General features: G+C 37.8%; 1 protein-coding gene across 3 annotated transcripts; it reads right to left on the reverse strand.

Annotated features, from left to right (window-relative positions):
* Positions 1–1874: 1874 nt before the first annotated feature.
* LOC137252056 (uncharacterized) lies at positions 1875–13336 on the reverse strand. 3 transcript variants are annotated; one of them, XR_010953440.1, is made up of 5 exons: positions 13256–13336; positions 3883–4458; positions 3557–3734; positions 3328–3460; positions 1875–3270 (listed from the first exon to the last, which is right to left on the reverse strand). XR_010953440.1 is itself a non-coding variant. In XM_067787224.1 (4 exons), the coding sequence occupies exons 2-4, from the start codon at positions 4013–4015 to the stop codon at positions 3451–3453; spliced, it is 318 nt and encodes a 105-aa protein (XP_067643325.1). In that variant the 5' UTR covers positions 4016–4458; positions 13256–13336; the 3' UTR covers positions 1875–3450. The 3 variants fall into 3 exon arrangements, 2 of the variants coding, with proteins under 2 accessions (XP_067643325.1, XP_067643324.1); XM_067787224.1 differs by having other exon boundaries at positions 1875–3460; positions 3557–3731; XM_067787223.1 differs by having other exon boundaries at positions 1875–3460.

The raw sequence follows: 13336 nt of genomic DNA on the forward strand, positions 1-13336 counted from the left end.
CCGAAGGCGTAAATGAAAAATTGTATCCCTGTTGGGAGATATTTGCGGTTGAAGTTGGCGATTTTCATGTGGTTGTTGTAATGTTGTCGTACCCACACAAAAAATTGTGAACATAAGTGTTCTTCGCGAAAATAGTTTTGATCTGTAAACCGGTGTTGGGCCCACCCAGAAAGGTGTTCTGCGCAAAAATACTATGAATCCCATCCATAGAATTACAAATCTTTGTCTTAGGGAAGGGTCACTCAAAGGCAGAAGAACTAGTTGGTCTCATAATTTGGCTACTCTCGTGGCATCTTTTTTCGAAATCTATTTTTTAAGTGGGAAGAACAACCTCCATAAAATGAACTGAAATATGTATTTAATGTCGTTATTTTATTCGTTTTTGGTATAGAATTATCGCATTTTTTCTATTTTTCAAAATTTTCTATATCGAAAACTACTACTAGCTAAATTTTTTTTACAAAATTGAAAGAGGGCGGGGGAGGCGGGTTCAACGAACCCTCCGAACAATTACTTTTTAATAATTTTTACACATTATAACTTTAAGTATGCTCAACTTCGCAAATATTACAAATGAAATGGGTAAAATAAGTCAATGGCTTACAAATTGAGCAGTGACACCCTCCGCCCTCGCCCTCGCCCTCTCAACCTACACGAAATAAATTTTCTCTTAAATCAATAATGTTTGGTATCTGGCTCATACAGATCGAGATCAAAACAATCAATTGTTTTTATTAACATGCTTTTATTAGCTTTACCTGTATGTTTGTTTGTTTGTAACTATTCGTTTTTTTTTTAATCCTTGGACAGGTTACGACCATATCGACAAATTATTGGCTAGTGATAGAGTTGGTAAAAATATTTTTGAGGAGGTTGATACCGAAGTGGCAACTGTAAGTAGCACTCTGCTAGCAAAGAAAGCTGCACGGAAGCCTACAAAAATGCCAGAGACTGAAGAAGTTGATGTAGAGCTTCAGCGTCTGACATACGAACCCCATGAGAACAAAGAAGGAAATAAGATTAGAACAGGAAAAGCAGGATTGGTTAAAGGAAATGGTGTCACCAAAACTAGGCACAACGAATGATGCCATTACATTTGCGAAAATGATAGTTGACCTGAGGGATGCCCACTACCCGCCTGAGGAAAAAAAATTAGCCCAGAATATATGCTACATGTCGTCCAAAGCATATAACTTTATGAAGGATGATCTTGGTTTCCGATTGCCCAGTGCAAGTACGCTATTGAGAGACCGTCCCATTCGCTACGTCCGTCCTGGAATTGATCAAAAAGTTATAGACAACAATAGCCATGATTGAGCCAATGCCAAAAACCCATCGCATATGCGACTTCATGTGGGATGAGGTTTCAATAAAGAAGGACCTAACATATAATAACACAGCTGGTGTTATAGATGGTTTTGTGGACAGTGGAGATGACTGTCGACGCGACGTAGTTGCTGACAAATGCCTATTTTTCATGGTGAAAGGTACATACAGCAACTGGAAGTACGTCCTTTCGTATTACGTGGCTAAAACTGGTGTAGATTGCGAAGAGCTGTACGAACTATTATAGGCCAATATTGATGCGGCACGTAGTATTGGACTCACAGTAAAAGCTGCTTTATGCGATCAAGGCTCACAAAATATATCGCTTTTCAGCATGCTAAATCTCTGCCCAACAAACACAACGGTCGAATACAAAGGTGAGGCCATCCACTTTATGTATGATTACTGCCACCGAGTAAAGAGTATGAGGAACAACTTTTTAGGTAAACATGATGTTTTTACGAGAGATGGTATAGCAAATAAAGTAGCAGTTGAAATACTCTTTGAACTGGACAAGGAAAATGATAATAACAAAATCTGTCCAAAGGTCACAGAAGCCCAAATATACCCAACAATATTTGAGAAGATGAATGTACGTCGGGCTACCTAATTATTGAGCAACTCAGTTTATGCCGGCATTAAGATGATGGATGAGCTTAAACTGTTTGGATAAGAGGCTGCCGTTTTAAAATATGTCAAGCTCACTCAGACTTTCATCAAGCAGATGAATGTTCTGTTTGAAGAGCTGGACTGCAAAAATGTATGCCATGCAAATCCTTAAAAAGGCCTTTCAAGAGAGGATGCGACGAAAAAAGAGAACGACTTGAAAGTCACATCCAATACTTAGAGGGCCTTAGCTTTACAGGCAATGTTTCTTGTGTTAAGGGCTTAATTTTAACGATCTGTTCAATGTTAAAATTGGCCGATGATCTATTTGATGAATACCCAGACTTGAATCTCGTCATGTTTGGAAAATTGAATCAGGACGCATTAGAGAAATTTCTTTTATAAAGTTAGAGCAGGTCATGGAATTGATATGCATCCAATTGCACAGGAGATGCAGTACATTGTTGCCCGTTTAGTCTCAATGAAAATTCTAAGGCACCATTTCGAAGACAAAGGCAACAATTGCGAGGATGCCGACGACGTGTTCTTTGACTGGAACTCTGATTTTGATTCCAACATTGGCACCAAAGCAGTTTCAATTGTATTCGGGGATGAATCCGAAGAAGAGAATGAAGAAATTGATAAAAAACGGCTGAAGATGACATCCTTGACATAACTATTGGCGAAGAAGAGCTACATAACGACGACTTACTTGGCCCAATGTGATAACGCCATTAAATTCTACAGCAAATGCTGCTTTTTGACGACGTTCTTTCAAAAAAATTTTGTTTTGCTCCAGTTGCACTTGCATGGACTTTTATTATTACAGTGTTGATGTAAACGACTTGTTCATTGATCCACAGAGCCACTCACCCTACAGGTGTTTGTGCGATCTGTATTGTCTAAACGCTGCTGTTTATCACTTTGAGTGGGTGTGGCTGATTGCAAATCTAGGCAATATTTATCGGTGATTATTTCAGGTATGATTTCAAGATAATGTTCAACCCATAATTGATTAATTTTATTCTGTGAGCCTTTGTTACTATAAACAGAGTTCGCAATTGCACGCTGTTCCGCACGCAAAGGAGTTAAACTTAAACTTAATTAATGTCGCTGCTTATCCTTTCGCCGTATGAGTTAAATGAAAAACAGCGGCGACATCTGCCTATCACATTTCACGTGTGCGAAAATTTCACGACATCTGCTTCTCAAGTCTCTCAATGATCCAGAGCATTCCCGTGAGAATTGAGCGTGAGCCGGAGCTGTAAAACTCACTGAAAGACGGCAAATTTCTGCACATATTTATCCAACCAAACAGTTCTTTTGTTCATCACGCTGCTGTGGGAAACTATAGTTTAGTATCTTTACATGTGCTGCTAATGCTTGATGTAATACTTCTGGGGGTATTTCCTGGTTATGGGAAGGCGTCCAAAAAAGCTTTAACACTTTTTTAGCCATTACACCATTCTTCTCTTATTAGTTCGAGAAGACGTTCACGCTGAAGCTTATTAGCGGTGGTCATACTAGCCTATAGAAAGAAAACATAGAGAAAAATTGTATGATTATTCTTAAATATTAATTAATATTAATTTTGTATTCATATATTTAGAAAGTTTATATCTACCTGGAATGATTCAAATAGATGATCTTAGCAATTGCTTCAAAAAATCCTTGAATTAGGTTTGAGGTGGTCTGGTTACGTGGCAGTGTTGGTGCATTGTTTGGAAAGTTATAAGCGTAATTTACACCCGCTTTTGTTGTTGTTGTTGTTGTAGCAGTATTCGGCCTCAATATTTCCGCTGCTGGTGAAATAAATGAAATAAAAAGATAAATAAATGGCAAGTTGTCGAAGCGTACAAAATGTGCAATAAATAGCTATAGCGATTTAATTTGTCGAATCAAAGAGGATATATACAAAGAGCATACATATTACAAAAATATTAATATTACCGATCAACTGCAATTGCTTTGCCCATATTTTAAGGAAAACCATTAATTCATGCAGCCTTTTATCCAGGTTCATGTGATCACGCAGAAAATTTTTATTGTGTACACTACTAGGACATGATAAATTTAAGTCCATACTAAATCCCGTAGAGGAGTGTTTACATTTGATTATGGGTACACGAGCCTGCCGTATGGCGATGACATCAACGAACTATTGATACGCTCATATACCATGCAGAGATTTTCATTATTCGTTAGATGAAATGTGAATATACTTGCAAGTGCTTGCCCTGGTTCACATTTATACAATGCATTACTTAAGCTAGTGTGTAGTGTTTATTGATCATCTAATTTGAGATTGTTGGTGATTGCGTTAGCTTTGTTGCGTAAAGATTTTTGTGGCCCATTTGCTGCCTTTTTATTATTATGCATTAAGAGTTCATGCCTTAAATGTTTTAAATGTTCGAACTGCTGTGAGCATATAGTGCATCTAAGGCTATCACGTTTTAAGTCGACTTCGTTAGGTTTTGGGTTAAGAGTGTTTGTTGTCACTGGCAATGACGTCGGTGGACGAGCCATCTGTAAAATGAATAAAGGAAACACTTTGTTTAGGATTGGTTTTTGATGCCTTCCGATTGTCTTTATCGCTACAACATTATTATTCGAGGCAAACTTTTACAACATATCGACAGCCCCACTGCAAAACCCTGTATGTCACTATTTTTCCAAAAATAAGGTTCTGAGCCTTTCCCATAGATCGTGGACTTGGGCGCATTAAAATGCAGCCAAAATCGGGTTACAACTTCCCGTTTCTTTTCAGTGGTGAAATGTAACAACCTGTAAGTTTGAAACCTTCAAATCACAATGCAAATCCCTGTAAGTTATTGTGACTGTGATGGAGCAAGACCTTGCCTCGAAAATATGAGTATTTTTGGTTTTCTTTGTAATCTAATTATAAAAAAAAATAGTATCATAGTATTCGGAACTGGGTTCTCTCCATTCTACGTCACACTCATCAATTGAGAGTGTTGTAACACTGGAAAATGAGCTGCTAGTAAGGTGCCTACTGATAAAGAAACTAATGAGTAAAACTAGAGAAGTTATACCGATAAACAAATTGTATGAGATATGAAAGAGTAAATAGAGTAATGATAAAAGGTGTTGGTAGTATGAGTATTATTATATGACTATATGCTTAAAAAATACCTCCCTTTTTTCGCCCTGCAAAGAATGAAAGGAAGAAACATTGTAACTACCGTTTATTGGAATCTTACACACTTATTAGTTTATACACTTGTTAACATACATATTTACGTTACCGCTTCCTGTGGCTTGCTAGTTAGAAAAATGTTAATTGCTCTTACCTCAGTTCGATCTCCACAGTCGCGCTTTGATCCGCTATATTAATATAGTTTATAACTTTTTAAGTTTAATAATTGTTTTTATTAAAATTGTGAATGAAAACAAAATCATTTAAATTTTGAAAATGAGTAAAGTGTCTGTGTCATTCCCTTCAAAGGAGGCCCTCTCTGTTGATGAAGGGGCTGTCATTGACGAACATAACCACGATTTGAATGAAGAATCCATTCAAGGTGCTGCTGTAGATGATTTCGACACTAATTTGGATGAAGAGTACGTTCCGGTAGAAACTGATAGTAGCCAGTCAGATTTGGAAAAGGTTGATGAGCCGGGAGAGACTGGAGCTGAAAACGCAGAAGCTCACCGAGCGTGAATTGGCAATCGAACCAACAGAAAAAAGATGAGGAGAATTTCAAAAGAAACTGCTAATGTAAGGATAAACCAGAAAAAAAGAAGACATGTGGGTGAAAGTTACCACGGAATCAGAAAAAATAAAGGAGAAAACTGTGGATGGGACTACAAGGTTGAGCGCCCCTCAAAACAACTAAAACCCATATGCAACTGCAAAAGAAGTTTGAAAGATAAAACGCTCCAGTGCCTCCGATTTTCTGAAGATGATAGGAAGAAACTGCATAGTAATTTTTGGAAAAATAAGACATGGGGAGAAAAGAGAACTTTTGTTTCGTCTCTGGTGGATGTTGTTAAGCCATTGCAGATCTCTCATCGTAAAGACCCTGAAAAAAGTAGAAGGAGCCGAACGTTGTACTACCACCTCAAACTTCAATAAACGAGAGTTTGCGTTTGCGCCAAACAGTTCTGTCAAACTTTTGATGTAACTTTTGATTTTGTGAAGAGCTGTATTGACGAAAATGAGCAGAATTTTGCAGACAACGACGAAGAAGAAATGGAAGTTGGCGTAGCTGAAGAAAGAGTTATCTCTTCAAAAGCGAGGCATCAAACTCCTGAAATGAAAGCAAAGGTTGATAACTTCAATAACTTTTTCAGCAGGTTGCCTCGCATGGAGTCGCATGACTGCCGCAAAAAGACAACTAAATTTTACCTCGAGCCGATATTCCAAACCAAGAGGGATGTCTACAATCTCTACAAAAGTGAAACTGGGGCATGTGCACTTTCTTACTCAAAATTTGATGAGGAGTACAATCAACAACGTCTTTCAATTTATAAACCTCGAAAAGATCAATGTGATCTTTGCGTGAGTTTCAAAGCTGGAAATTGTTTGCTCGGGGATTATGAAGCTTATCAAAAGCGGAAGACTGCGGCACGAAAAGAGGAAGAAGGGGACAACAATGGACCCCACTTTGTTGCAACACTGGGCATGCAAGGAGTCCTCCTATGTCATATGTCGGTACTTTATTACAAAATGAAGTTATGCACGCATAATTTCACGGTGTTCAACAACAAGAATCATCATGTTGTATGCACGAGGCTGAGGGTGGAATAACGTCCAACGAATTTGCGGCTCTCTTTGTGAAATACATCCGTTAGATAGCCCGAACCCTCTCGGAAGGTCAGAACGTGATCCTATGGAGCGATGGAGCAGGATACCAAAATAGGAACCAGAACCTATCGAATGCTCTACTGAAACTAAGTGGTGAGCTCAACATGAATATTATTCAAAATTATCTCTGGGTTGGTCACACTCAAAAATAAAGTGATATACACGCCAGCAGACTATCTGCAAGTGATTCAGAATGCCATATGAAGTTGAGTACTTGCACCATACCTCATTCATGGACTTCTCTAAATTGGGGCCAATGGACTACATCCGACCAGGCCGCTCGACTGGAGACCCCAAAGTTAATGACTTGAGAGCACGCCATCTGGGCAAATTTTTTACAAACTCTCATTCGATGAAGAGTGGACTTTGCCTGAGAAGATAAGCAGGAAGAACTCATTTGAAGGGATCGTTAGAAGGGTGTACAATTCACTATTGAAAATAAAAAATTTGAACACTTACAGGATCTCAAAAATATGATTCCGAAAGATTATCATGCGTTCTGTGACAATCTTAGTCATTAGATTTGAAAAGAGGCATAAACTAGACTTACGGACCTGCTGAACATTTGTACCTCCAGTTATGTAAACTTGCTAATTTCTTTTTTTGATGAATTCATTAAGTTCGAATAAAGTTTAAGTACGTTAATAAGTGATAATTATTTATTCTCCAATGTGTGCAAATACCCGTAAGTTTGCATTAAATCTGGTGTATATTCCTGTAAGTAACAAAATTTAGCGTAGGAGGCTTATTTGGGTAAATACATAAGCAACATTGGCTCCAAAAATTGCATCGTTGCTTTTAGTATGGCATTGAAAAAAGTCCGGTTCATGTGATAAAATTATCACAGTTTTTTCTCTCTCCTGAAAACTTTTTGGTTTTGAACATACAGGGGTTTGCAGTGTGGCTGTCGATATGTATCTTCTAAAGCCACTGTGACTCAAGCTCCATAATATTCCAACATTCCTACCTTGCAGGATTACCAAGAGTGTATATGACACATTGGTTGAAAAACTCGAAGAAGTTGATGAGCAAGCAAACCGTATAAGGGTTACCCAGATTATTAACACAATGCGCAGATTGTACCACAGGGAGTTTTTAAAATCAAATTCATTATCGCAGTACAAAAGGAGTTTATGGTTCTACGATAACATGCGCTTCTTGGGGGACAATTATAGAAAGTTACTTAAAAATAAGCGTGGTCGACAACAGCCACAGGGACAGCAACAAGAACAGCAACAAGAGAATAAACTGGTGCAGTATAGAAGAATAAATTGGTGCAATAGTTATGTCAAGGACATCATCTTCTGCCGTTTTATCAATTTCTTCGTTCCCTTCTTCGAATTCATCCCCGAATGCAGCTGAAACAGCTTTGGTGCCAATGTTGGAATCAAAATCAGAGTTCCAGTCAATGAACACTTCGTCGTCATCCTCGCAATTGCTGCCTTTGCCTTCGAAATGGTGCCTTAGAATTTTCATTGAGACTAAACGGGCAACAATGTACTGCACCTCCTGTGCAGTTGGATGCATATTAATTCCCTGACCTGTTCTAACTTTATAAAAGAAATTCTGTAATGCGTCCTGATTCAATTTTCCAAACATGACGAAATTCAAGTCTGGGTATTCGTCAAATAGATCATCGGCCAATTTTAACATTGAACGGATCGTTAAAATTAAGCCCTTAACACAAGAAACATTGCCTGTAAAGCTAAGGCCCTCCAAGTATTGGATGTGACTTTCAAGTCGTTCTCTTTTTTCGTCGCATCCCCTCTTGAAAGGCCTTTTTAAAGGATTTGCATGGCATACATTTTTGCGGTCCAGCTCATCAAACAGATCATTCATCTGCTTGATGAAAGTCTGAGTGGGCTTGAAATATTTTAAAACGGCAGCCTCTTCTCCAAACAGCTTAAGCTCATCCATCATCTTAATGCCGGCATAAACTGAGTTGCTCCATAATTGGGTAGCCCGACGTTCACTCATCCTCTCAAATATTGTTGGGTATATATGGGCTTCTGCGAGCTTTGGACAGATTTTGTAATTATCATTTTCCTTGTCCAGTTCAAAGAGTCTTTCAACTACTACTTTATTTGCTATACCATCTCTGGTACAAACATCATATTTACGTAAAAAGTTGTTCCTCATACTCTTTATTCGGTGGCAGTAATCATACATAAAGTGGATGGCCTCACCCATGTATTCGACCGTTGTGTTTGTTGGTCTGAGATTTAGCATGCTGAAAAGCGATATATTTTGTGAGCCTTGATCGCATAAAGCAGCTTTTACTGTGAGTCCAATACTACGTGCCGCATCAATATTGGCCTATAATAGTTCGTACAGCTCTTCGCAATCTACACCAGTTTTAGCCACGTAATACGAAAGGACGTACTTCCAGTTGCTGTATGTACCTTTCACCATGAAAAATAGGCGTTTGTCAGCAACTACGTCGCGTCGACAGTCATCTCCACTGTCCACAAAGCCATCTATAACACCAGCTGTGTTATTATATGTTAGGTCCTTCTTTATTGAAACCTCATCCCACATGAACTCGCATATGCGATGGGTTTTTGGCATTGGCTCAATCATGGCTATTGTTGTCTATAACTTTTTGATCAATTCCAGGACGGACGTAGCGAATGGGACGGTCTCTCAATAGCGTACTTGTACTGGGCAATCGGAAACCCAGATCATCCTTCATAAAGTTATATGCTTTGGACTACATGTAGCATATATTCTGGGCTAATTTTTTTCCCTCAGGCGAGTAGTCGCAAATGTAATGGCATCATCCGTTGTGCCTAGTTTTGGTGACACCATTTCCTTTAACAAATCCTCCTTTTCCTGTTCTAATCTTTTTATATATCTACGAAGTGACTCTATGGTTTCACCCATCTCTTCAATTTTTTCCCTCATATTTCCTTCTTTGTTCTCATGGGGTTCGTATGCCAGACGCTGACGCATCAACTTTTTCAGTCTCTGGCATTTATGTAGGCTTCTGTGCAGCTTTCTTTGCTAGCAGAGTGCTACTTACAGTTGCCATTTCGGTATCAACCTCCTCAAAAATATTTTTACCAACTATCACTAGCCAATAATTTGTCGATAGGGTCGTAACCTGTCCAAGGATTAAAAAAAAAAACGAATAGTTACAAACAAACAAACATACAGGTAAAGCTAATAAAAGCATGTTAATAAAAACAATTGATTGTTTTGATCTCGATCTGTATGAGCCAGATACCAAACATTATTGATTTAAGAGAAAATTTATTTCGTGTAGGTTGAGAGGGCGAGGGCGGAGGGTGTCACTGCTCAATTTGTAAGCCATTGACTTATTTTACCCATTTCATTTGTAATATTTGCGAAGTTGAGCATACTTAAAGTTATAATGTGTAAAAATTATTAAAAAGTAATTGTTCGGAGGGTTCGTTGAAACCGCCTCCCCCGCCCACTTTCAATTTTGTAAAAAAAATGTAGCGAGTAGTAGTAGTTTTCGATATAGAAAATTTTGAAAAATAGAAAAAATGCGATAATTATATACCAAAAACGAATAAAATAACGACATTAAATACATATTTCAGTTCATTTTATGGATGTTGTTCTTCCCCCTTAAAAAAAATAGATTTCGAAAAAAGATGCCAAGAGAGTAGCCAAATTATGAGACTAACTAGTTCTTCTGCCTTTGAGTGACCCTTCCCTAAGACAAAGATTTGCAATTCTATGGGTGGGATTCATAGTATTTTTGCGCAGAACACCTTTCTGGGTGGGTCCAACACCGGTTTACAGATCAAAACTATTTTCGCGAAGAACACTTATGTTCACAATTTTTTGTGTGGGTACGACAACATTACAACAACCACATGAAAATCGCCAACTTCAACCGCAAATATCTCCACACAGGGATACAATTTTTCTTTTTCGCCTTCGGATTATTGGCGTCTTTTGATACCTCTCCCGATATTTTTGGTAGCGTATTAGCAGTCGACCCCTCAACTAGACTTTTACCGCAACAATATATGTCTCTACACATTAGAGGAACTATCACTTTAAACAATTTTTACTTACCCAGGTATAAAGTGGGAACACCGTTTTTAAGTAATTTTTTCAGCCCCACTGCCTCCGGGGTGAAATGTACACCGCAAACAAATACGTCTTTTTTATCAAAAGGATCTTTTTTCTCACACCGTTGGATCCTCAAATTTGTCAACCACATCGAAAGAAGTTGAGGATCTTTCGGTAGACGATAAAAACATCCGCGATGATTGTCGGTATTATTAATATATTTATTTACTACACATTCTCTAAATAGGGGCATTTTTTAAAATATTTGATTTTTTAGACACACGCGCTCTTGGCAAAAAGTTTTCGAATTGAAGTTTTTTTCTATAATGTTGAAAATTTTTCCCCAAATTTAAGTTCATATTATAGGTAGGTAATTAGAATTTTAGAGTTTTTGTTTTGCTATAAACAAGATATTTATACATTTATATATAATTGCATAGATTTCATTATCAGTAATGCAATATATATATAACTAGCCTTTACCCGCGGCCCCGTCCGCGAGGAGAAAATGAGATATATGGGCTATTCACGTTAGCCTGCTTATGAAGTTATCTGTTTAAAAATTATTCTTGTCTAATGTATTTTATTTTTGTAATTTAGTAAAAAAAGGAACTAAATGAGAAGATAAGCTGAAAGGCACGCTTTCATGAATAGTACAATACAGTTTTTTCGAATTAAAAAAAGAAATACATTTTGCTTTTAAATTAAATTAACTGATATGAGAGGGGTGAAGGAATTACTACTCATAGAACAAAGGAGTGAAACTACAATTACCTAAAACCGAAGAGAATTTTTTAAATAAAAATAGTGTTGCTTTTCCGGGTATTTAGTTGGTTAAAATATTACAAAAACATACCGAATTTTAATTTGGAATTATTTGCAGCAAATCCAAATCCATAAAAGCTCATAATTTAGAAAGGCATGTGTGCTGAACTACCGGTTAGGAAGAGACAAAAAATGATCATGGAAGGGTCCCAAAATCATACCAAAATAGTAACGAAATGATGCCGACGGGAACCTGGACAAATCCCGAAAATCATCCAGAAATTAACCAGGAGGGGTTCCAAAATGATTCCGAAATAGTCCCGAAATGACCCTGATGGGATCCCGAACGGATCCCGAAACGCATCCCGAATTGATGCCAAGAGGGTCCCCATATGATCCCGTAATATTGCAGAAAAAGTCCCGAAATTACCCTGATGGGTTCCCGTACAGATCCCGCAACCCATCCAGAAATGATGCCGGAAGGGTTCCCAAATAATCCCATATTAGTCGAGAAAAAGTCTTGAAATTACCCCATCGGGATCCCCGACACATTCCGAAAACCATCCAGAAATGATGCCGGAAAGGTCCCTAAATGATCGCGAAATAGTCCCAAAATGATCCCGAAATAGTACCGAAAAAGTCCCGAAATGACCCCGGCGGGATCCCGGACGGATCCCGAAAACCATCCAATAGTGATCCCGGAATGCTCTCGATATGACCCCAACGGGATTACAAATAAGGCGAAGCTAATTGTAGAACCATTTTAATAAGGCAGCAGGCGCGTTTCAGCGAATGAAGAGTGGGGGGGGGGGCGGAGGGTGTCACTGCTCACTTTGTAAGTTTCGACTTATTTGACCCCTTGAGTCTGTGATATTGGTGAAGGCCAGTATACGTAAAGTTATAATGTGTAAAAATTATTAAAAAGTAATTGCTCGAAGGGGTTGTGGGACCCCCACCCCTCTTTCCATGTTCGAAAAAAATTTCGCTAGTAGACTACTGTCTTTGTCCCAAAGTTCATCGAAATCCGTGTAGCCATTCTGGCGTGATTCAGTCGCAAAGACGAAAAAATATAATAATTCAATTATAACTGTTCCTAGGGGGCGGGGATTACGGCCCTTTTGAAAAATATATAGCTAGTAGATCCTTCTAGACTATTGGCTATATGTGTGCAAAATTTCATCCAAAACGGTCTAGCCTTTCTTGCGTGATTGAGTCACAAAGACAAACGTCTGGGCAAACATCCAAACATCCAAACTTTCCCATTTATAATATATGTATAATATTAGATTATAATATATGTATATTAGATAAGTATATTCATCTTGGAATATTCTACAATCACAGTAATGCACTTGTCTCCACAACTTAATTCTAATTGAGGCAGGTCAACATACAAAAAAGCAGAAACACACATACTGACCAACGATTTTGTTACCAGTTAAATTTGCCACATTTTGGATGATTTGCTGACTGAACTCACTTCACACACCACTTATTCACTTCACTTTACTAATTAAAATCATTCTTTTAAAGTTTTAAACACCTTTTAATTAATTATTCTGCAATTTTGTTACACCAATGTCCAATTTCAGTTGGACAATTTGTCAGCACACACACACATTTCTGTTGCCACATATTTTACGTATCACTAATAACATATAATATCACTAATAAGTTATTACTCACCTTTTTATTTACTAATATTCAATATTATTTTCTTTTTTCCACAATTTAATAATTTTTCTTTTGAAAAGGAATACTTTTTTA

This window comes from Eurosta solidaginis, chromosome 5 (assembly GCF_040869045.1).
Source record: "Eurosta solidaginis isolate ZX-2024a chromosome 5, ASM4086904v1, whole genome shotgun sequence".
Lineage (NCBI taxonomy): Eukaryota > Metazoa > Arthropoda > Insecta > Diptera > Tephritidae > Eurosta > Eurosta solidaginis.

Excerpts from the sequence above, each read along its gene's own strand:
- LOC137252056 (XM_067787223.1), bottom strand. The coding sequence starts at position 4,015 with ATGGACTTAAATTTATCATGTCCTAGTAGTGTACACAATAAAAATTTT. Across the intron at positions 3,735-3,882 it reads AAAGCAATTGCAGTTGATCG|CAGCGGAAATATTGAGGCCG; the intron begins GTAATATTAATA and ends TTATTTCACCAG.